The 22,707-nt window shown below is 41.4% G+C and overlaps 1 protein-coding gene across 12 annotated transcripts in view; it reads left to right on the plus strand.

The window, feature by feature from the left end:
• Positions 1–22,707, plus strand: part of bcl2l11 (BCL2 like 11) — a 48,175-nt gene that overhangs the window by 8,967 nt on the left and 16,501 nt on the right. For 6 of the 12 annotated variants that reach the window (XM_037123788.1, XM_037123787.1, XM_037123789.1 and 3 more), the window contains 4 exons: positions 11,411–11,557; positions 13,213–13,758; positions 16,144–16,577; positions 22,310–22,431. In XM_037123788.1, the coding sequence (XP_036979683.1) occupies positions 13,742–13,758; positions 16,144–16,577; positions 22,310–22,431 (573 nt within the window). In that variant the 5' untranslated portion in view covers positions 11,411–11,557; positions 13,213–13,741. Of the gene's footprint in view, positions 1–496; positions 638–1,151; positions 1,235–11,410; positions 11,558–13,212; positions 13,759–13,784; positions 15,164–16,143; positions 16,578–22,309; positions 22,432–22,707 lie in introns of those variants that run through there. The other 6 variants (XM_037123790.1, XM_037123794.1, XM_037123798.1 and 3 more) reach the window with 4 other exon arrangements.

Raw genomic sequence — 22,707 nt, forward strand, 5'->3', positions numbered from 1 at the left:
GGTGGTTGGGGGCAGTTTCGCTCTTTGAAACAGCCACAGTGTGAAAGGGTGTCTGTGTTTAAATATTAAACCCTCACAGTGTGCAAGAAACAACTCAGATGAAAAAACTATCAAAAAAGAAACACAAAAAGAAGAGTAAAAATGTGTGCTGCTTTGTTGTGGCAGGTTTCTTTGTCTTGCAGGCTGTTGCCTTTTCTCACCTGTTGTTTTATGTTCACCACAAGAGATTTGATTATAACTATAAATACTTGTATGAAACTGTACTTCACAGAACGATGGTGACTCAACTCAAACTTTGTGCAGGATGTTTTCCTCTACATTTCCTTGCCTGCTTAATGCTGCACCACACTCAGATTTCAGTTTTCTTCAATATATTCTACAGTTGTAATGATTTGAGGGAGTCTATTGGCAGGAATGGAATGCTATATTCATAATTCTGTTTCCTTTAGTGGTAACTTAACTGAAACTGAGAATGATTGTGTTTTTGCTACTGTAGCATGAGGCTTTTGTGTCTACAGAGGAGCAGGTCTTTATCCACCATGTTGCACAACCAGGTCTCTACTAGGTTCCGATACCATTTCCTTCCTGCCACCAAGCATACTGCTGATTTAACAGGGTGCTGTTTCTGATGAAAAATGTAGGTGGTATCAGATCGACACACAGACATACATGTTCGCAGATACACATTTTAATGCAGTATTGAAGGCATTTCGGATGCCGGTATCAGTCCGACCCTGGTTTCTTCAGCAGCATAGACTGTTTTTTTCAAGGGTCTTGGGGCACTGCAGGGGCAGGTCAGGCAAGGAGCGTTTTATTGGTTTCAATCTGCAACCTCACCACTAGATGCCACTAAGTCCTACACACTGGACCACCTTAAATTTTTAACTGAAAGGACCTCATTTCCTCTTCCCTGTTACAGAATCAGCCTGTGAAAGACTGATTTTTTAAATGTTTTGTTTTATTTTTTATTGAGTTTCTACATTAATTGAATTCACTATTCCAGGTTCGTTGTAACTGTTGAAACACAAAGATCCCCAGTTGCTCCTTTTTTGATGCAGTTGTGAGACATAAATCTTGTCCGGTGCTTTTTCATTATAGTGCCTGTTTGTTTTGATCTGTAACCCCTTGTGCTGATCCTGTTATTTATTTAGACCCCCTGAGTGTTTCTGCATAGTTACCCTGGTGGAGTTTGCTCTGGCTGTTGAACGGTGCCTACCACACCTTGTTAACAAAGGTATGTGGGTGTAATGTCATGTGTGTTTCACAATGTACAGCATGCATGTGCCTCTATCTTGGAGTGTGCACTGTATGATGCGATTGTTTTTTACTACTGTGCTTTGCATTGCTGCTTTTTAGCAGTGTGTTCTTTGTTGTGTGTATATGTTAGCATTGTTTTGTAGAATATTGAGCTTCTGCTTGTGTGTGTGTGTGTGTGTGTGTGTGTGTGTTTGTGTGTGAAACCAGTTTTCCACTCGACTTCTGTCACTCAGGCTCGTAGAGGAAACCCTGAGCTCTCATTTTGAGTCAGCCCACTGTTCTCTATGGAAACTTCACACACTCACACACACATACAAACAGACATGGCACAATGATGGAACATGGTGCTTACATATGTGCATCTGTCAGGTTTGTTACAGGTCTTTAAAAAGGATAAAAATGCAACAAACAGGGACGAGAACCACAATAAGATTGTAATGCTTTTGTCACCACTAAAGGACTGGGAGCAAAAATGTTTGAAACGCTTCTCACAATGTTTTACCTTGAAAGGTGCAATCACAAGTGTTCTAAGTTTTCTTAGGTCTGCACCTGAAATTACATTCTTATTTTGTTTTGTTTTATCTGAGTCCTTGGTTCCTTTGTGCTCACTTGCTTATTTGCAAGCAAAATGAAGTCAGTCATCACATGCCTCACAACAGTTTCGGCAACATGTAATCCAAACAAATCTGTGTATCTTTCCATCAGCCTGGGTGACAGTTGGCTTCTACTTTGCAATGAGATAATGTTCATCTTGTTCCGTTCCGCAGCGGTGGTCAAATAGCACTGGGGTTGTTGTAATCTGTTTTTGCATATAAACTCTAGACAGTGTCTGGAGAACCATGTCCTGGCATTGATTGGTTTGGGCTGATGGATTTGTTTGATCATGTGATGACTGTTTATGTGTTTATGTCAGTCATGTATTTGGAATCAACAGCAATATCAGTGAAAGTGTGGAAAGCAATAGTAGAAAAGAGTTCAAAGCAACTACTCTCTGTGCAATGTCACCAACACACACACTTGCTGCAGGTTCTTTGGAAATTACCTGAAAAATTCACACATGGAAATTGTGGACCCATGATCTGATATTGCCCTGTTGATGTTGTTCCAGGAACATGACTGAAACTGAAATATCCTTTCAGACAGCTGTTCAACGTTGTAAAGGGGGAATTTTTACCCAAACATGGCGGTGTTGTAACATGAAGGTAATGATTGGGGGTTGGGGGGGGGGGGGAACAACATCAACACAGCGATGTCAGAAACACCTTACCCGTTCCTGGTACGAGGGAGCTCGCAGGGTCCAATTATGGTTCAGACCAACTTTTGGAAAATTTAGGGTGGCAGTGCACATGTGAAACGGGCTGCAAAGAACATGTCAGAACCATGGACAGCTTCAGGAAAGAGAGGAGGAGAAAGAGGCTATTGCTTAGTGGTGTCAACAATAATCGATGCGGCAATGCATTGCATCAAGGGGTATGGACGATTCAGCATCGATGCGACAACATGCTGAATCGATTCAGCGCATTTCAAAATAAAGAAATAAAATTGTCTTCCGCGGGTAATTCGCTGAGGCAACTCAATGAAAATCAGTTGCCTCATCGGAGCAACGTCATAGACATGCGCAGTCAGGCGGTCAAATCGAGAGAGCGCGGAGATCAGCAGCAGTATGGCTGAAGCGGAGAAAGATGGAGAGAGAGAGATTATCGATGCACCAAAGATGTGGAAAGCAGACATCTGGAGACATTTTGGTTTCTACGAGGTTGGTGGGAAACTTGATCAGAGTTATGCAGTGTGTAAAACATGCCGCTCCAAAATCAAGCATGTTGGAAATACAACCAATTTCACCAACCACATAATCCGTTGGCACCCCGAATTGGCTACAGGATCCAAAACCACACCGCAGCAAGTTAAAAATCAACCAAGTATTCAACAGTCGATAGTGTCACCACTACCACCAAACTCCGATAGAGCGAAGAAGATTACACGCTCTGTGGCATGTTTCATTGCCAAAGACCTAAGACCATACTCTGTGGTCGAAAATGCGGGATTTCGCCACATGCTGAAAACCATTGAGCCCCGGTACAAGTTGCCAGCCAGAGCCACATTCGCTGACTCTGCCGTTCCTTTACTGTACAAAGAAGTGAGAGAGGAGGTAAACACATCGCTGCAACAAGCTACTCGTGTAGCAATCACCAGTGACGCCTGGACGTCTATCGTAACAGAGTCTTATATCACCATAACAGCACATTACATTAGCGAAGATTGGCGGATGATGTCCCATGTGCTGCAGACCAGGGCCGTGCATGAGAGCCACACAGGGGCTCACATGGCGACGCTACTGTTGGATGTGGTGGATGAATGGCAGCTAACGGATAAAGGTGTTGTGCTTGTCACGGATAACGCCGCTAACATGACAAGTGCGGCTGAAATCGGCCGGTTCCCCACGCTTCGCGCATACTTTGAATTTGGCAGCACAGCGGGCGCTTAAGTTACCGACGGTCTCCAGGCTTCTGGGCAGAGTGCGGCGCATCTCTGCATACTTCCACCGCAGTCCGAAAGCAAAGCACCTGTTCGAGGAAAACCAGAGAACCATTCTCAAACTGACGTGTCCGCTCAAGCTGATCACAGACGTGACACAAGAGGCAATAAAATGTTGTTGAATGTCTGACTGCTTGTGTTGCCTCATAACTTGTGATGAAAAAATGTCTTGCTTTCAGTAGAATTTGAATACATGGCAGGCTTTTGCATCGCAATGCATTGCTGAATCGAATCGAATCGAATCGAGACCCTCCGAATCGTAATTGAATTGAATTGTGAGAGCAGTGCCAATGCACACCTCTACTATTGCTGTCTTATAAGAAATTTTACAAATAGAAAGTGAACTCACTTCATCTGTAGAAATTTGAGCCTGTTTTTAACTAATACATCAACCTGCGAGGGTTACTTGTCTGCATCAATATGTTATCTTTGTGGCTTGATGGAGGCGTGTTGTCAGGAAGTGCAGTAAGGATATAACTCACACTTACTACACTGATCGTAACAATGACCATTGTTGTCTGATGATATGAGTGTTGTCAGTTTGCCGGCTCGTTCCTGGGAATTAGTCATGTGTCCTCATGATCATCACGTCCACACACTAAAGCAGTTCACGGTCACTATACACCTTGTACACATCTAGACCAAAATGTATTATTTGCATTATTGACACAAGGTAAAGTCAGCCATACTGATCTTTGCTAAACTTGAGATGATGAGACAATAACGATTGGCATTTAATGTGATTTTAATTATAACTAATAGGCTGTTATTCATTTATTCATAATAAAAGCTTTAAGATAATAGATGCTAAGTTATGGTGATGTGGAGACAAAACCCACACTCAGTTTTTGTTTTCTGGGGAGTCCACCAGCCCCAGGGGGAAGCACCGAGTGCACATTCTGGTGTCTCTGCTCAAATATCTCATTTTCATTTCTTTTTATGTAGGGTGGTTGTGGTGGGTTTTATTTTTCCTACATGTGTTAGATGCACATGTAGGCATACACGTGCCTTATGCTGCAGAGACTAGAGATAAAGAGCAAGAAAGTGAGAGAAAACAGCAGAATTCAGCGTTTCAGGGGAGGAAATGTCATGAGGTAATATTGTTGAAGTTAGGTGACTCCTCCCGCAGTATTTTTCATGTCATGTATGCCATGCCATTTAATTTTAGTGCAACATTTCCTTTTGCAGAACGCTATGTTTGCTTTTAAACCTCAAAAGATACCATGTTTTTGCTTGTGTTTTGTTAGTAAATCTATTAAGTGTTGTGTTTTACCTTTGCAAATTACATCTACAAAGTAAAAAGTGCATCTAACTGAGTTTTAATATTTAAATTGGATGTTGCCATCATTTCTCAGTTGGACATTGTGACATGCCACAGTAGGAAACACACAGGTATGAAAAATAAAATGAATGATGGCTCATTAAGCTGTGTGGTTCAAGGTCCTGGTATTGTGCATGCAGGCTAGCTATTATACTGTCATGGCTTCTTGGAACACTTGAATAGAAAATAATAATTTTTGGTGTTATTGGTGACATCTGGGTGTAATTTGGCTCTAGCATCATTAGAAATGCTCAAATGTTTACTCAATCAGAAAGATTTGACATAGACATAATAAAATGTGTTTTTGTTGTTATTTGTATCATGTCATGTCATCGTCCGAACCGCTTATCCCTTTCCATGGGGTTGAGGGGTGTTGCTGCTGGAGCCAATCCCAGCCTTGTCTCAGGGCGAGGGCAGGGTGCTCCCTGGATAAATCGCCAGCTCATCGCAGGGCCCTCACTAGTGAGCAATGTGGGGATCTCTCAAGGACACTTTGACATGCAGCTCAGCCCTGCCCGGAGCCGGGATTTGAACCAGTGACCTTCCGATCACTAGTCGACCTGCTCTACCCGCTGAGCTACAGCCGCCCCTTTATTATATCAAAACATAAAATACATGTGATGTGGTTAATAAGAATATAGGTTTAGCCATGATGTGAAACAAATGTTTATGCTTCATACAGTTTAAATAACCAAAACTTGAATGAAATCCTCTACAGTAGTTGTGTGAAAGTAACACCAACCAAATCAAGAGTTTAGGACAGACAGATGGAAAAACATTTGCATTTACTCAGACAGATAAACTCGCAGATTTTTCACAGCACAAAGGTGTGTGTGCACCTCAAGATGTTTTTTTTCCACTCTTTGCTTTGACCTCATGTGGCAGTTGAGACCATCACACAGAAGCACAGTAGAGACCATCTATTAGAAACAACCGTGTCTATTTTTTCCATTTCCTCTGTTCACACTGAGCTGTTGAGGTAACTTGCTAACCACATGCTTTTATTTTCCAATAACCAAATTGAGTCTCAACTCACAAAGCACTGTTCATTGTGCTTGTTTCCCACACTATTGAAGATATGCATATGAACTCTCTACTGACTGAACAGTTTAATAACTATGTTGTTTTTATGCAACATTTTTAATACAGGTTAAAAATGTAACTTAGACTCAAGGCTTACCATCTTATTGCGATGGAGAGCTTCACAAGAGACTTGAAAACACCAAGACATGTAGCTGCAACAGGCAAAAGAAGCCAGTTGGAAACAATTCAGAGACAGAAATAAATTATCAACTGCTGAAATTCACAGATCACAAGAATAAGCCAGATGCCTTTGCCGCTCACATCTGATTAAAAAGTGTCAGTTGTGGTACTCGCAGCGTGCAGAGCAACACACAACAGCAGGTCAAAATACTGTTTTGAATGCCTGTGTTTACTTGTAGATCGTTTGAAGCGGCCACTGCATTAAACATAACTTCAAACTGACATGTTATTGATTATGTGAAACAAGCTAAATTAAGGTGGTATTTTTTCAGTCAGACTGATTAGACTATCTAATTGTTGAATGTTGTTTGTTGAAAGCATCTTTGCTTGCATTTTATCAGGTCAAAGCAAAGTTTAACTGCTCAGCAATATGTTTAAACGGGTTCCGGCACAGCAAGCAGACAGTTAGCCATCAGACTGTGTATGTGGCAAACTGCCGACTGTTATTTTTACGATGAGTCATCCCTTATCAGTGTCAGTTTGGCCAATTCAGGATGTCAAAATAGCAGTAGCAGTCAATAGTAGTATCTTTCATTATGAGGCAGCATTATGAGAAATGTTTTCACCAGCACCAACTTAACTTGACTCTCGAAACACTGGAAGGCAAACACAGCAGATTTTTTCAAGTACAAACAGGTAGAGAGAAACTTAAGAGACTAAGAGTGTATACAGACTTTTAAAATGTCTTTCTCTCAGGTTTCTTGTACAGACAGGAGTGGTGTATCGATTTGCAACACACATTCGTTTGAGGGTGAGATGGGGGCATGTTGAGGGTTGGCCAGAGTCGTGAGATGTCACCGCAGCCCCATTGGAGGCGGGGTGGTAGGAACCTTGCACTACTCCAGAGCAGGTCCATTGCGGGTGCAGCACAGCTCAACTCGCCGCAAAAGTGCTGGTGGAAAAAAAAACGGCATCTGTGAAGTGTTCAAGGGCAAACGTTAACGCAAGATGCTGGTCTTTGTCAGGGCTGGTGTGTGAGGTCTATTCTGCTCAGGACTTGAAGGATAAACAGTGTGTTGAATGGACTCCAGCCTAAACATGACAACACTCCAGTACAGTATTTAATTAGCACACTGCATGACATCAGGGGTGTGTGTGTGTGTGTGTGTGTGTGTGTGTGTGTGTGTGTGTGTGTGTGTGCACAGCAGTGTGTCTGTCACTACTGTTTGATCACAGCAAAGTGAGAACAACTGTAATACCAGACTGCTGGAACTGATCAACAAGCTGAATACGCACACACACACACACACACACACACACACACACACACACACACACACACACACACACACACACACAAACAAGCAGTGTTTTCAGTTGCTGCAGCGTATCCGTTTTCACAGTAGTGTACCAGATGGAAATGAACAAATGCAGTTCCAGGGAGGGTTGTAAGATAAAGATCGAGAGACGAGACACAGGGAGTGATAGGAAAAAGAATGAGACAATGGCTAACAGGCGAACGCAGAGAGATTAGTTGGGCTTTTCAGATTCAGATTGGTTACAACGGACATTTCGCCCTTGCATTCAAATAAGCCTTATCCATTTGTGGGCATTGGGTGAGTAGCAAATCAGTAAAAAGGTAATGTAGTTTGTCAGAAACTTTTGACATTGACATGCGGCAAACACACCACAAAGACACAGACACAGATTTTCCAGATAACAAATCAAAATCTAAAAGGTCCTCTGACCTGAATAACTGCACAAATCACACTAAAACAATATTACATCTTTGAGACAAGACCTACAGTAATATAATATCATGCTACAGTACAGGAAAAATGAAGAAAGCAACTGCGCCTGAATCGCTGCTTTTCAAGAATTATAGAACTTCTAACACTCTGAAAGTGCATGCTGTAATGTTTTACCTATTTAAGCCAATTAATAAAACTTATTTTACTGGTGTTTTTTCCCAATTTTAACCAACAAAACAGCGAATTGCAGTGCTGCAGTTATGGACTGATTAGTTTAGGCTAGAAAACCACTTGGATAGGGTTAGGGAAAGGTGATGTTTTGGTTTTGCTCCGAGGCCTCCTTAAAAATATCCAGTGGTATTGCACTGACAAATGTGGAAACACAGTCTTGATCTGTAGTCACTGGTTTGGCAGCCTTGTCTGCGATAATTTCACCACAGTCCCCTGCACCTCATGATATGAAAGTCAGGTCGTAAACATGTAATTTGACTGTGATATGACATGTTTTGTAGAAAAATCAAAATGTAATGTAAGCTATAACACGTACAAATGCAAATTTATCTATAGTTTGGAGAAATGTTAACCCTCAACATTTTATCCTGCTGACTAGCCTGCTGTTTTTAGTTGTCATTAAAAACTCAAGTGCGCCAACTGGATTTAATTTATGATCCCATTTTTGCTTTCAAGCTTTCACATGATGTTTTTTGCTATGGTTAATTGCAGTCTTCATAAAAGCCTGCACAAAACAAATAATTGAGTATTTGTTCATAATCAACCACTTGTCATTAAAAGCATGAAAACTGGGAGCAATGGGCGTCAACATCTCTAATGTCCATGCACTATATCCAGTCATGTGTGTGAGAGAAAGTGTGTGTGTTTATGTGTGTGTGTGTGCACGCATGTTTGTGAATGTATGATTGTGCGACATGTAGCTGTGACCTCTCACAGCATGGTGTTAGGTCTTCAGAGTCACAGTGCTATTGTGTTCTGACCTCTCACATTACAGCCCGTCAATATTATTATGGACACACACACACGCACACTGCTGGTCCAGGTGGTCAGTATTGTCCTATTGGGGGAGAAAGGGGTGTCATGGTTCACTTCATGGGAACCAATTGGCATTCCATTAGCTCTCAATGACCAGTAGTCAATATCTGTTTAAACACATGGACACACACACACACACACACACACACACACAGACACACATTTTTGTTGCGACTCAGAGTTGTATTCATTGTGTCTGTGGACTACATCCTAAAAAATTACCTCCTACTCAGTCCTTATCACCAAAGTAGTACAATTTTCTATGGGTTTTTTTTTTTTTTTGCTTTTAACGTCATTTCACAACTTAGTTGCTTTCTGGGCATCTTTGCATGCTGAATTTTAGTTTTTCAAGTAAAAATTCATTCAACAAAAGTATGTTGATATTAACTGTATTACTGTCTCTGAGTAGAGGATGTGTCCAACGTTATGAAGAGGATGCTTCACACAGTAAACACTTTGTTTAGCAGCCTAACTCACACATTTTTAATGCTTCACTGACTTTTACAACTGGGTCAATATGCTGTAACGAAGCTTCTCCTGAGGCGATACAGGCAATGTTGATGATAGACATTTCCATCTATATTCTACACACAATTGCACCAGTAAATTAAGTGTCAGTTAGTTTATTACTTAACATTACCAGCTACTACTGGGGTTGTATCTGTCAAACTGTTTCTTAATAGGGAACTAATGTCTAGGGGAGGGGACTGCCTATAGAAAAACGTTTAACTGAGGAGACTTGTCACCTCATGGCTGAATTATCTCATCATCATGTCACTGTTAACCTCCTATATGGCCATCAAATTGTCTGTTCACACCCACAGAATTAAAGGGTTGGTACTACAGCCTAATTTGCAGCTCTCTAGGCTCTATTGCGTTTAATGGCATCTACTGTAGTGAGTAATCTGTAATTACTGTTAAATTCCCTCAGGGCTGCTGAATGATGCCGTAAAACTCTGTTAGGTTTTGATGTTCCAGTGGTGTCGGGCTCCAACAATGATTTGCCTGTTAAGGCAAATTTGATGACGAGAGCACAGGCAACCACAAATCACCATTATGAAGCTGGAGACATTGAATTGTGCTGGTATAAAATCACCCATGCAGAAACCCCCGTTCTTTCTTATCTCATCCACTCTGTAAACTAAACAGAAGTGATAGTTGATGGGAGTGATAACGTGACAAAAGTCACAACTCAGAATCGTGATGCATCTCAGTCATCTGGACCAGTCCACATGGATGTGTTCATGTTAGTTCTACTTTGCTCCTATGATTTCAACTGGGACTATTAAACATCCAGTCTACAGAAATCCAGTGAACCTGGTATGGACACTTTCCTCAATGAAGTATGAGCATAAAGTTTACATGCTATAAGAGATGATCAATTGAAAAAGGCTGCAAAACAACAGGCTACAGCCATGCTAGTGTCTTGTGCAGTGCATTAAGCTAAATGCTAACATCAGCATGCTAACATGCTCACAGTGACAATGCTAACATGCTGATGAAGATCAAATAAAATGTGTACCATGGTTGCCATATCAATGTAGCTTGTAAGCATGCTAAAATGTGTTCATAAAAACTAATCACAGGAAAAAAATATAATTGCAAAATATAAAAATATAAATGAACTACCGACCAACTTGTGATAGGATCACATCAGAAGCACTGACTGTCAGCATGCTGACATTCAGTCATTTTGGACTGCACCCATCAAACTCATTCAGACTTCAGCTATACAACTGAGAAGTTTTGTGATTGTTTCTTGTGTGATTGTGACACTGTTGTGCTGACAAAGTATCTGTCTGACCCTCTAGGACCACTGGCTCTATGGCTAACCAAGCCATGAGCTAACTGCTATAGCTACGGATAACAAGCAAACAGCAGTAGTTGTCGGTTACTCTGGAGATATTCTGAATAGCCTAAATAGTTTTTACTATTTAGGCCTACAATTTTTACTGTCAAAATCCAACAGAAATCATAGAAACATCTATATGTGTCAGCCTGGCCACCCATTTAACATTTTCATGATCACTGGCTCTGTCTTAAATATCACCAAAACTAACAGAGCTCCAAACTGCCTGACATACAGAAAGTGAAAGATCAAAACACCAGCTGCTATATAAAACAGACGTTAACATCAAGGGGGCAGATATTTACAGTCACTCACGAACATTTTCCCACACTCTGAGGAATTGATCGGTATTGATCACATGTAAATGGTATTGATTGTCTCACCCTTTTGTCTGTCTCTATCGATCTGTGTGCGTGCGACTCCTCTCTTGCTCTTCTGCCCCTGCAGCTTTCGGGGGTTCAATCTTCCTGCTGCTCCCAGGCGGCCGTCGCTGCTCCCTCGCAGCCCGACCACGCCCGCGCAGCATCACCGCAGCATCACAGAGCTGAGTGCATCCAGCAAGATGTGAGCCTTGTCTGAATACAGTGATGGCCTGTAAGTAGACTACTGTGTCATTAATAATACTTACTTTTTAATATATATATATATATTCATAATAATATCTTGCATTATATTGGTGAACAACAGGTAGAGCTGATGGGATGATCTAAATAACGTGAATAACAGTGCACAATGACGCACACACAGGGCAAAAAAATTCAGAAGCGTAAACATGGCATCAGCAGAGCTCTTTGGATGATTCATAACAGCAATAGTAGCTTTTACTGGGTTCTACTTTCATGCCAACAGTCATAGTACAAGTGTAGGCGTCAGTTTCATGCAAACTGAGTCTCTCAATATCATATAGATAGATAGATAGATAGATACTTTATTGATCCCGGAGGAAATTCAAGCTGTCTGAAATTGATAGATAGATAGATGGATAGATACTTTATTGATCCCGGAGGAAATTCAAGCATCCAGTAGCAAATTATGCATAAGGTTAAAATGGAATTTAACCACATGGTACAACATGTCATTTCATCGTAGGGTTTGATAGTTTTGTGGGGGTTTTTTGTTGTTATTTGACAATTAAACTGTTATTTTGAAAATTAAGTAACATATAATGTAAGATTTAAGTTAGTCAGTCTCAGAGGTGTTTTACAGCAAGAAATTAGTGCACTCCAAACTAGATTGACACAAGACCCAGAATAAAATACTGGGCTGCACGCCATATTGACATTTCAAGAAGATGTGTCATGTCACGTTCACATTACGTGTATCTGACCTGACTGTCATACGGAGGTGGAGAAGATGGTGATGGAGTTCCAGTTTAAGAGGCTGCTGAGCTTGTGACCAGTGTTTAAGACTGTGTTTCAACTCTTGTAAGTGTGAAACCACACGATATTTTTAAGGAGACGTCGGCCATCAAGCCATGTTTATGGTGCCAAATTAGGCATGTTAAACCAAAACACAGTCTTTTCCTAACCCTAACCCAAGACCACAAGTGTTGTCACAACATAAAATTGAAAATGGAACCTAAAGGAACTTAAAACTGAAACAACATACACAAATGTTAAGTTTCAACATATGTGGTTTGCAGAAATACACATGCTAACATTTAGACACATTCCTAAACATTTAATAACACTTGTTGCAACTTTTATTTATTTATTCATTACTGAAAGTCCGGTGTGTAGCATTTGGTTAAATCTTGTGGTGAGGATGCAGATTGCAACCAAGTAAATGCCATTCCTCTACCCTGGCCACTAAAAACTTGACGAAAACACGACAACGAAAGGTTCTCTCTAGAGCCAGGGTTTGACATAAAAGGCTTATTCACAGGTAACAATTACACAAGGGTTCTCATAAAAACACAAGTATGCATGAAGCATTCAATTAATATTCAACCTAAATCCTGCAGGCTGGACCTGTAAGTGTCACATCACTGAGAGTGATAGACAGAGACGAAGAGGCTCAAATACAAAACAAAACCAAACAAATCAACAGTAACAAAGCACTGCACAATCAACTTAATCGTGATAATAGAGAAGTGATATCAAAATCAACATCTGGTAGGAATTACTGCGAAACCGAAACACAGCCATGCTCACAGAGAGACACAGTCACAGTGAGAGGCAGAATGAGTTTAACAGCAGTTGCATGTTTTTCTATTGAAATATTTATTGTAGCTGTTGTGGCTTCTTCAGGTTCTTTTATTCTTTGGGCACCCACGCAGGAGCACTTAGTGCCAGTCAGAGACAGGGGGAGACAGAGGAGAGAGAACAGAGCTGATACAAACTCCACCCACCACTACGTGGACCGTGGTCTCAGTGGAGGAGCGGCAATATCAGGCTGAGCAGACAGAGTTCATGTTGTAGAGCAGAGAGAGAGACACGGAGGGAGGGAGGGAGGAAAGCCTCTGCTGCAGACAAAAGCGCAGTTTTTCTCGCTGGAGCTTGTTTACGTCCTCAGCTGCGGGTTCCACAAGGCGGATTATTCAAGCATTCCTCCCGGGGAGACTTCAGCAGCAACTCTGGGATTTAATTTCACTTTTTACTTTTTTTTTTTTCTCTTTATTTCTTCACTTTTTTTTACAAGTTGATGTTTTGCTGACTTGGGACCGGTGGATCCTACTTGCAGTTGCGTTGATTTTATTTAGACGTTTTTTTTTAAATAAAACAACCAACTTATCGTCGTGTTATTTTCACAAGGCAGCGGTGATGTCCCGCCACTGACATGCAGCATCCGTCCAGGTGAGTTGAGACAGATGGAGACGAGGTGTGTGTGTGTGTGTGTGTGTGTGTGTGTGTGTTGTTCTTTAGACTTGCAACAAAACCCAAGCTTGCCTCTTTGACTACCGGCTCGTCAGCTGTCACGCCGCAAATATTGTTTATTTACAGTGCTTTTAAAATACAGGAAAATTATAATAGCTTTGTTCTTTCCATTATAATGTTTTCTTTTATTGTGAATGTCACGAATCTTGATGAAGAGAGACTGTCGTGCGTAAAAAAGTGACTTGCATAGAATTTAATTGACTTTACGACGATTTTTTTTCCATCTTACATTCCTGTAATGCTCCAGTCAGCGTTTCTATTCTTAAGATGTTTCTTTTACTATATCGTCAGAACTTTAGGAGCACGTTTTTTTTTTTAATCTTTCTAATGTTTTTTTCATGTGTTTCCCCGCGATCCTTCCCTTTCATAATAAACCCATGAATTGTGCAAACGGCATTTGGCCGGGACAGAGTCCGGATTCAGTCTGCATGTTATTTGCTAAATGGAGTGTTTTAGTCAGACATGGAGCGCTATAAAACACTGTCAGGACCTAAAGGATGATGTTTTGTGTTCCTGTTCTTGTTCTTGGATGAGACTTTGTCTGCTGCTGTTGTTATGACCGAGGTCACTGAGTTCAGACACTCTGTAACCTACCACTCCTTGACTGGTAATGAATTCGCGTGAATTTTAAGACGCAGCCAGGCTTGCTCACTTTTAGCTTTTCTGGTATTAGCGCTTGTGATAAAAGGCAATTATCTGACTTTAAAGGATTTTATGTGAGGAGGTACACTCTAGGAGGCGCAGTTGCGCCATTGGGCTTTGGAAAGGAAAGTTGTAAAAATAGAAAACTTAATCCAGGAGACGCACGCCGTCCATGTGACAGCTGCTCTGATATTTTAATGTTGGTGTCTTAATAGTAGAGTGAAACCTTATCGTGAAATCTGAAATGTCAAGTTTTCTGGTGAGAGTCAGTCTTTGTGTCTTCGCCCACGGAGGCTCAGATATTACAGCCTGCCTCTTCATGTTCATACAGTGAAGGTGCAGACGCACTGTTGAAGGGCTGGTGTTAAACTTTCAGCCCCGTGACATCGGATTAAATGCCATGTTTGCTTGCCGGTACTGGCGTTGAATGTTTCCTTTTCCTCCCTCTGTCTACTTTTGCCTCTCGGCGAGGCGGCAGTCGGTGCTTTTTGGTGCCGTGTGCCTACATGCGGCTTGACACGCACAAAATCTGTCCTCGACGCTCTCCGATCTGCACTGAAGCCCACAGGGACAGTTTACATTGTCATGTGGCTGGAGGACAGACGCCGCGTCCAGTGTGAGGGCTGCTGTCGCCGTGCGTAAAAATGCGTAAAACACTAAAGGGTGACTTTTTACATCAAAGGTGCGTGAAAGTGTGTCTCGGTGCATAGCGACTTGGTGCGGAAAACACGGTTGGTTATAAATTTTATGTCGTTTTGGCGCAGAAGTAGGTCATTACCGCAGGGAATCCGTGCGTTTAGGAAGCTGAAGTTTAGTCTGGACAAAACAGGAAGCGCAGCACAAAACACAATATTGATGATTTTCTAGAATTTCCCACTGAGTTTCTGAGGTGATTACGTTTCAAGATGTTGAAAGTGCGAGATTTTCTGTTGTCAATGCAAGCCCGTGTGTAATAAATAAAGTGAATTCACAGAAGTAACATTTCCATTATTTTTACTCTGAATTAATAAAACCCTCGTCAAGTGCCCATAAGCAACACACCGATAATTCGTCAAATGATTGACTCGAAAAACTAAACGAGATTTCCAGACGGACTCTGGTCCGCTGAGACTCATTTCTTTCATAATTCATGTGTGACGCAGTTGAAGTTACTCCCGCCGCTTCCTTGATGCCTGATTATTTTCCCTCGCCAGTCAAACAAAGATCTGCTGCGATCAGCAACTTCTGTCCAACAATGGAGACGCACCGGGGCAGGAAACCTGGGCTACCGCCTGCACGGGAACATGTTCACTTCACATAAACAAGTCGAACACTCACTACACAACTCGGAGAGCCTCTGTGGGTATCACCTGCAGTGGACATAACAATGTGTTTGCATTTCATACGGTCAGGTTATTGTTGGCTCGTCAGCTTTTTATTTTATTGCTAAAAGACGCCTGCCGGCGCGCCGGTCATCGCGATTCCCAGGGGAAATAATCAGTTTAAATTACAGTAGTCCCGCATTTCTTAAGGAGAAAAACAGATTCTACGAAGTCCTGACGCAGCAGCGCGCTGCTTCAGATCCAGCTGCAGCTCCACATGCAGCAGAGACGTGAGGCTGTAGGCTGTTTGTCCAGAGTGATGAAAGCCCAGGCTGACGGTGCCGCTCTGCTCATCCAACAGACCACCAAACAGCTCCGATGGGTCGACCGCAGTAACGGCAGGTCAGGGGAGCGGCGGAGATCCATCACCCGCCGGTGCCGCCGGAGCCTCAGCGCAAACCTCCCGCTCCGACACCGGCAGCGCGTCGAGCTCTGGCCAGCCCAGCACCAGTGCAGGAGGAGAGCCGGACTCGCCGTCCTGGCGCAGAGGCAAACCCATCTCCCCTCTCGACAGTCTTGGCGTGTTTCAGAAGAGGTCGATATTCCACCTCCCTCGCCGCGCCTCCAGCGGATATTTCTCCTCCGACGGAGACTCGCTGCCGAGCTCTCCGCTCTCCCCGAGGCCACTGACGGTTGATAGAGCCACGCAGACTCCCAGCCCGACCGGCCAGGTGATGCAACACGCCCTGCAGCGCATGGCTGAGGAGCGCGGACCGGGGACGCACCAGCTGCACGGTGAGAACAGGCACTTTTGCATACATAACCGATGATTCACCGCCCACACTGAGCACACGCATGTGAAGTAGGTTCAAGTTTCTGACAAGTGTTGGAGAGAAAAAAACGGTGAATAAACTGCAAGTCAGTGAGAAAAGTAACATGAATTTGAATACAGCTTGTATCTCTGGAGAAGAAAACATCATCATTGCCATTTCCACGATGGCACCCGCAGCATCACCCAGTTGTCTAACAATGATTCAGAATTTTACATGAATCAATATTCCCACCACTGATCATGTCATTAAGAATCACTTTGTCACTGTGTCTAAATACATGGATTCACACCCTGTCACAATATTTACAAAAAGCACAGTAGCTGTCTTGGACGTGAAAGTTTCTGCCCTGAAGCAACAGCCAACACAAGCTGCTCTGGCTGTTCTCACTGTGAAATTGTGCTGCTGCTGCTGTGTGGGTGTACAGCAAAATATGAAACCAGATATGAGCTCCCTGAAGCTTCCTTTATCAAAGATTTGGGGGTTTGGGCGGCGGTGGTGTTGAATGTTACCAATGATAGTAAAAAGGTGAACAAAAACATACTCAGGATGTTTTTGCGCTCCCCTTTGACATCGTAGTCATGAGGGAAGGCTTTTTTTCCACTCTGTAGTATTTTGCTTCTCTCTCGAATGACTAAATCGGGCTCGCCTTGTTTTTACATTGTGATTTATTGACTAATAGGCAGCACATCTCGCTCCATTGGCCCTCCGAGGGAAATCCAACAATTTCAGGCTGAAACATGCAGATCCAAAACACACTAACGTGACTCTTTAGCTGCCAAACCAATTCCTGCTGACTCCCATGTTTTCATTCCATTGTAGTAGTTCTCTTCTTCCTGTTGAGTAATAACCACTTGCCTCTGAATGGGTCAAACTCTCCCAAAATCCCACCGAACACATTTGAACGCAATTGGACAAAAGTTATGTCCAATATGTGTATATTTGATAGGACTGAAAAAAGATGTGGATAGGCTGGACATTACCGTAACTACCATAAAACAAGTGCAACATTGTCCAAAATATTTATGATTTAACATCAACAGTAACAAGTGGCATTCAAATAATCCAACATATTAATCTTGGTATGAAAATATCTGTAAGTCTCTTGGACTCAGACACATAATGGCATGATATTGTGTTATGAAAGTTGTATTTCTTGTTTTTTCTGTGCTTGGCATCACTCACTTTGTGAATGATTTTGACTCAAGCGTCTCAGCTTTTTAGACCTGCTGAAGCTGATTGATGTCCCGGATTCACTGTTTTCATGGAATCCTGCTGAGTCAGATTTACAGGAAGGAAGGAGGGTCTTGACTTCTGGCTGCACTAACCATACCCAAGGCTCTGTGTGTGTGTGTGTGTGTGTGTGTGTGTGTGTGTGTGTGTGTGTGAGTATACCATCACAGTATATGGGATGATGCAGTAACCAGTCAGGGCAACATTACTGCCACACTTAACCAATATTAAGTAAAATAAGTCTAACTTAATGTAACAACAAAAAATATATAACAAAATCTTTAAACTTTTGAAAAAGATGTGTAGCATATACAGTTGAATCTGAAACATGAAACTGTATCATTGCACTTGTACATCATGGTTGGACTCATCACATGCTTCCTCATTCCACCTCCATTACCCACAGAGCAACTCTGAGATGTTGGCATGTTGTGCTAGTAGCGGTCACAGCTAAGTTTGTTTTCAAGCAACAGGATAGATGCAACGATACACTGTCTGTTTACTGGTCATGGGGAGAACGACTGTTTAGGTGAAACAAGTTGGATAAAGTCTTCTTTGGCTCCAAAGGGAGTGATATGATATCTTATAAATAAACTCAAGTGATGTCACTTGAGTCAGCGTTAGCTTGAAATGAAGATTTTAAGTTTGAAAATCGAGTTTCACTTAGAAAGTAAGCGATGTCAGTCCACGCATCCACCTTTTTGAGTTTAGATAACTTCATGATATAGACAGGTTCCAAAGGTCAATATCATGCTAAAGTCAAATATTGTTTAATGACTGCACCATTATCTCAGAATGAAAAATGCAGTTGTCTTCATTTATATAATCCCTAATAGTTCAGTCTCACATGTTCAGCTTATTTGCCAACTTTGGTGTCTAAAATAGACTCCCAAGTTGTCATCGCCGCTTTCATATTTTTTTTTCCTGTTGTTTATTTAGATGTAAAAACAGAACAAGACATGCTATGTTTGCTCTAACGCTGTCGGCTAAATTTGCCTATCTATCCTGTTGCTTGGAAACAAAGTAAACTGTGCCGTGAGGCTGAGATTTGGCACAACAAAAACACAAGAAAATGAGAACATCCCCTCACAGTGGATGATAACCCCAGCAAACAAACTCCAGCCAACCAGTATCTATCTGGATTTGTATATTTTTTTAACAAAAAATAGAGGTGCATTGTAAGTGAAAAAGTATAATCTCCGGATACTGGAATAAAACATCTGTTTGCCTCAGTGTATTGTAACCTCTGGACGTATGACTCTGCTTTCTATAATAGATCTGATTAGCCTCACTGATTGCCTTGTGTCTCCTTATTCTCTTTGACTGCAACCAGACAGATAAGATACTAGTCAAAACAGAGCAGCGTGCCTATGTATGTGTCATTCATTAAGTACACCAATCAAAACAGGCCTCAGTGTGTGTGCGCGTGTGTGTGCGTGTGTGTGTAGCAGTCAAAATAGGCCTGTTGGTCTTTTGTAAGCTGCAGACAGAAAACTCTTCACTTCTCATTCTGTCTGCTATGTCCATCAGATAGTACAGATAAACACACACTCATACAAAATATCACACATTGTCCTCGAGGCAGAAAAAGTCTCAGTTATCAAGAAGGCTGGATGATAGTGTGTTAGAGAGCGAGATAGAGCTACGGAGCTTAAGGAGGATCAGTTTATCATCTTGTTGTTGTCGCTCCCTGACAGCGTGATTAGAGCTATCCTATAACAACGCTTCCTCCTGCTGCGGCAGGAAGATCGCACCTGCAGTGGTATTTCTTCAGGCTCAGCCAGAGTGGAACAGTCAACTTTAAAGTGTTTTGGGCTTAGCTTGATTTATACTCACGCAGTTTCATTATCAACAACCCTGGGGCTGTTTGCACAATGATAGATATTGCCAAAGGCGTCAATCTAACACATAAACCTCTGACAGAAATCTAAATGAATATTCTGTACAAAGCTAAGTAGGAATAATTCCTTATGTATTCTGGTTTAAACCAAGACTGTATCTGAATATTTATGTCTTCTGAACGGTTAGACAGGATGTTAAAACAGTGTGATGGGTGCCACAGAGCTGAATTACATTAAAAAGTAGAGCTAGAACAATATATCTGACAAAATTAGCTCATTGCAGATAAATAGATATGTTGGCCCTTAAACATACTACAATGAACTTTTAACCAGTTGTCTCTACATAATACTGATGCCACCACGTGACCTACCTAAACAAATGAAACCATCAGTGAGAAAATTGTTGATACATATGGAGTTATTTATAATGCGTCCGACCAAGTTGGATATCCAGTGAAATCATAACAGTACTGGGTTGTATTTTTAACTCTAGCTTTGTCAACAAAATGACTTATTTATACCGCTGAATATCACTTGAGATTCTTTTAAAAATCTAAGGATCTGTACCATGGTTCTATGTGTACATTGTGTTTATATCAAGCCTTAAAAAAATTCCAGTACTGGTTTGCCTGTTGGGATACAAAATTACCTCAGCGTTCAATGACTGACTCATCTGAGCTCCTTTGTGTTCGTTTAGTTGGGAGATCTCTGTATATTCATTCAGACTTTATAACTTAAGGAAATCAACTCTTGCACTCTGGGAGATGTGATAGAGAAAACAGTCCATGAAACATCCAACACATAGTTTTCTGCAGTCATTAGCGCTGTCGATCCCATATTTTCCACCGTAAACACTCTTGTTGGCTCAGTGAACTGTGTTGGTCTCTTCAATATTGGAGGATGTGAGAAATATTAAGTCTGAGTTTCATAACAGTGTTCATGAGTCATAAGTGGAGATCAGTAAGAGGTCAGAGCCTTTCATAGTCATACTGTAGTTCAGACTGAAAATATAACACATTAACCATGAAAATACAAATATGCATACGCACACGTTCACTCACCCGGTCAGCTGGCGGAGTGGTATTCTTCTATATGTTTGTTATGATGCCAGTGAGGCACACACACATTTGATGATGTTATTTCACATGGAAATCCTCTTGATTTTGTGGTATCTATCTGCACAACAATAGTTTGTCAGAGTAAACATAAAAGTATACGGATGCCTGTGTGTCTCTTGTTTTTTTCCCTCACCTGCATGAATACTAATAATGAATAATGAATGCTAACACTTTTCATCTCACCTGTGTTTTGTAGCACAACATTGTGTGCATGCATCTATTATAACATCAAATAAACTCAACTGGGTCAAAACTAAAAAAGTGTGATGCTGTGAGACACCCACTCACTGAATCACACTCCGCTTGTCTGCTTTATTTTTTTTGTTTTGTCTGTTTGTTATTTGATTTCCTCAAACTGTTACTGCAGGAAGGATTTTACTGGTAATCTGAACATGCTGTTTTGTAACTGACCATTAATGCTGCATTCATGTCATTGATGATGTTGTGAAAGCTGGACATGCACATTACATGCATGTCCTCGCTGTTTGTTATAAGAATGGAACTCAAAGGATGAATCAAGTCGAGTTTGCAGGTTCTTAATTGAGCTTTAAACTGTATTTTTTTGTCATCTGTTGTTGTTATCTGAAAGTATTTGCATTCAAAGTACTCCAAACTGTACTCTGATGTACTAAATTTAATACTGCTACATAATACATTTATTTATCTAAACTGCAGTTTCTTGTGACTCTGAACAGAAACTTTCAGTCCTGTAGTGTGTTTCGTTGTTAGCTCTATTGTCTCTGGTAGCTGGTAGCTGTTAGCTATTAGCACCATAGTTTAGCCAAAACACACCACTGGACAGCTAACATGTCACTAACGCTCCCCCCCTGTTGATTTCAACACGGATTTGGTGCTCACATTGTAGCATAATCAGGGAAAAATTGTGTGTGTGTGTGTGTGTGTGTGTGTCCCATCACTAATACTTTTTCTGTGTCCTTTTGGATCTTAACATGTTTATTATTTTAACGTCTTGCTTCGAGATGTGAAAATTAGTTCAGACTATGGTAACATAATGGGAAGATGCCCTTTTATTGTACTTGGCACTCAGTCTTGTTTCAGCAAGCATATGAAACACCCACATGACATCTTAAACCCTAGACTATCTTCTCATACATGTTACCTATTCAATGCATAACAGTGTTTCCCACACATATACTTTACTTGGGCATGTCCAAGTATATTTGACAACCCAATTTAACAACCACTGCTGTATACAATGCCGTAAATATATCCACAGAGTCCATCTCCGCTTTCTGTTAATGTTACTAGTAAAATTTCAAATAAATTGGTACGGAAGTTTTACAATGTTTTCATGCTTAAACCCCAAACCATACATAAAGCTGCATACTTGTTAGACTACATTTTGTGCTTCACGTCAATTAAGCATCATCAGAATATTATGACTTCAACATTTTCTCATGGTGGAAGAGCTTGTAAACCTTTTAATCATTGCAAAACTGTATTGCTATAGCAAATGTGGCATTTTTTTATCCTCTCTTTTTCAGGACACTCTCCCAGCCCCTCTAGCACGCGGCCACAAAACGCAGCAGGGGACATGCAGGCAGAGGCAATTGGACGAGAGCTCCGACGCATTGGAGACGACTTCAATAGACAGCTTCTTCTAAGGGTCAGTGATCACAGACACTTTTTTTGCATGTGTATGTGTGTGGAAGAAGGGATCTGGTTATAGAGAGGAACAGCCAGCAACCCTATTTGTGGAGCTCAAAGTTCAGCAAAGTGTTGAATGCTCAGCAGCTGCGGTAGGTCGCCTGATTGGCTTTGAGAAGAAGACTGTGGTTAACTAACAGATGTAAATGACCACTACAGAATTCAACATACTTTTGTGGACTTTTTTTTATTACTGGGGTAAGTTATCTTAAATTTTCGTGTTTTTTTTAAGGTT

The sequence above is a fragment of the Acanthopagrus latus genome, chromosome 15 (assembly GCF_904848185.1).
Source record: "Acanthopagrus latus isolate v.2019 chromosome 15, fAcaLat1.1, whole genome shotgun sequence".
Classification (NCBI taxonomy): Eukaryota; Metazoa; Chordata; class Actinopteri; order Spariformes; family Sparidae; genus Acanthopagrus; species Acanthopagrus latus.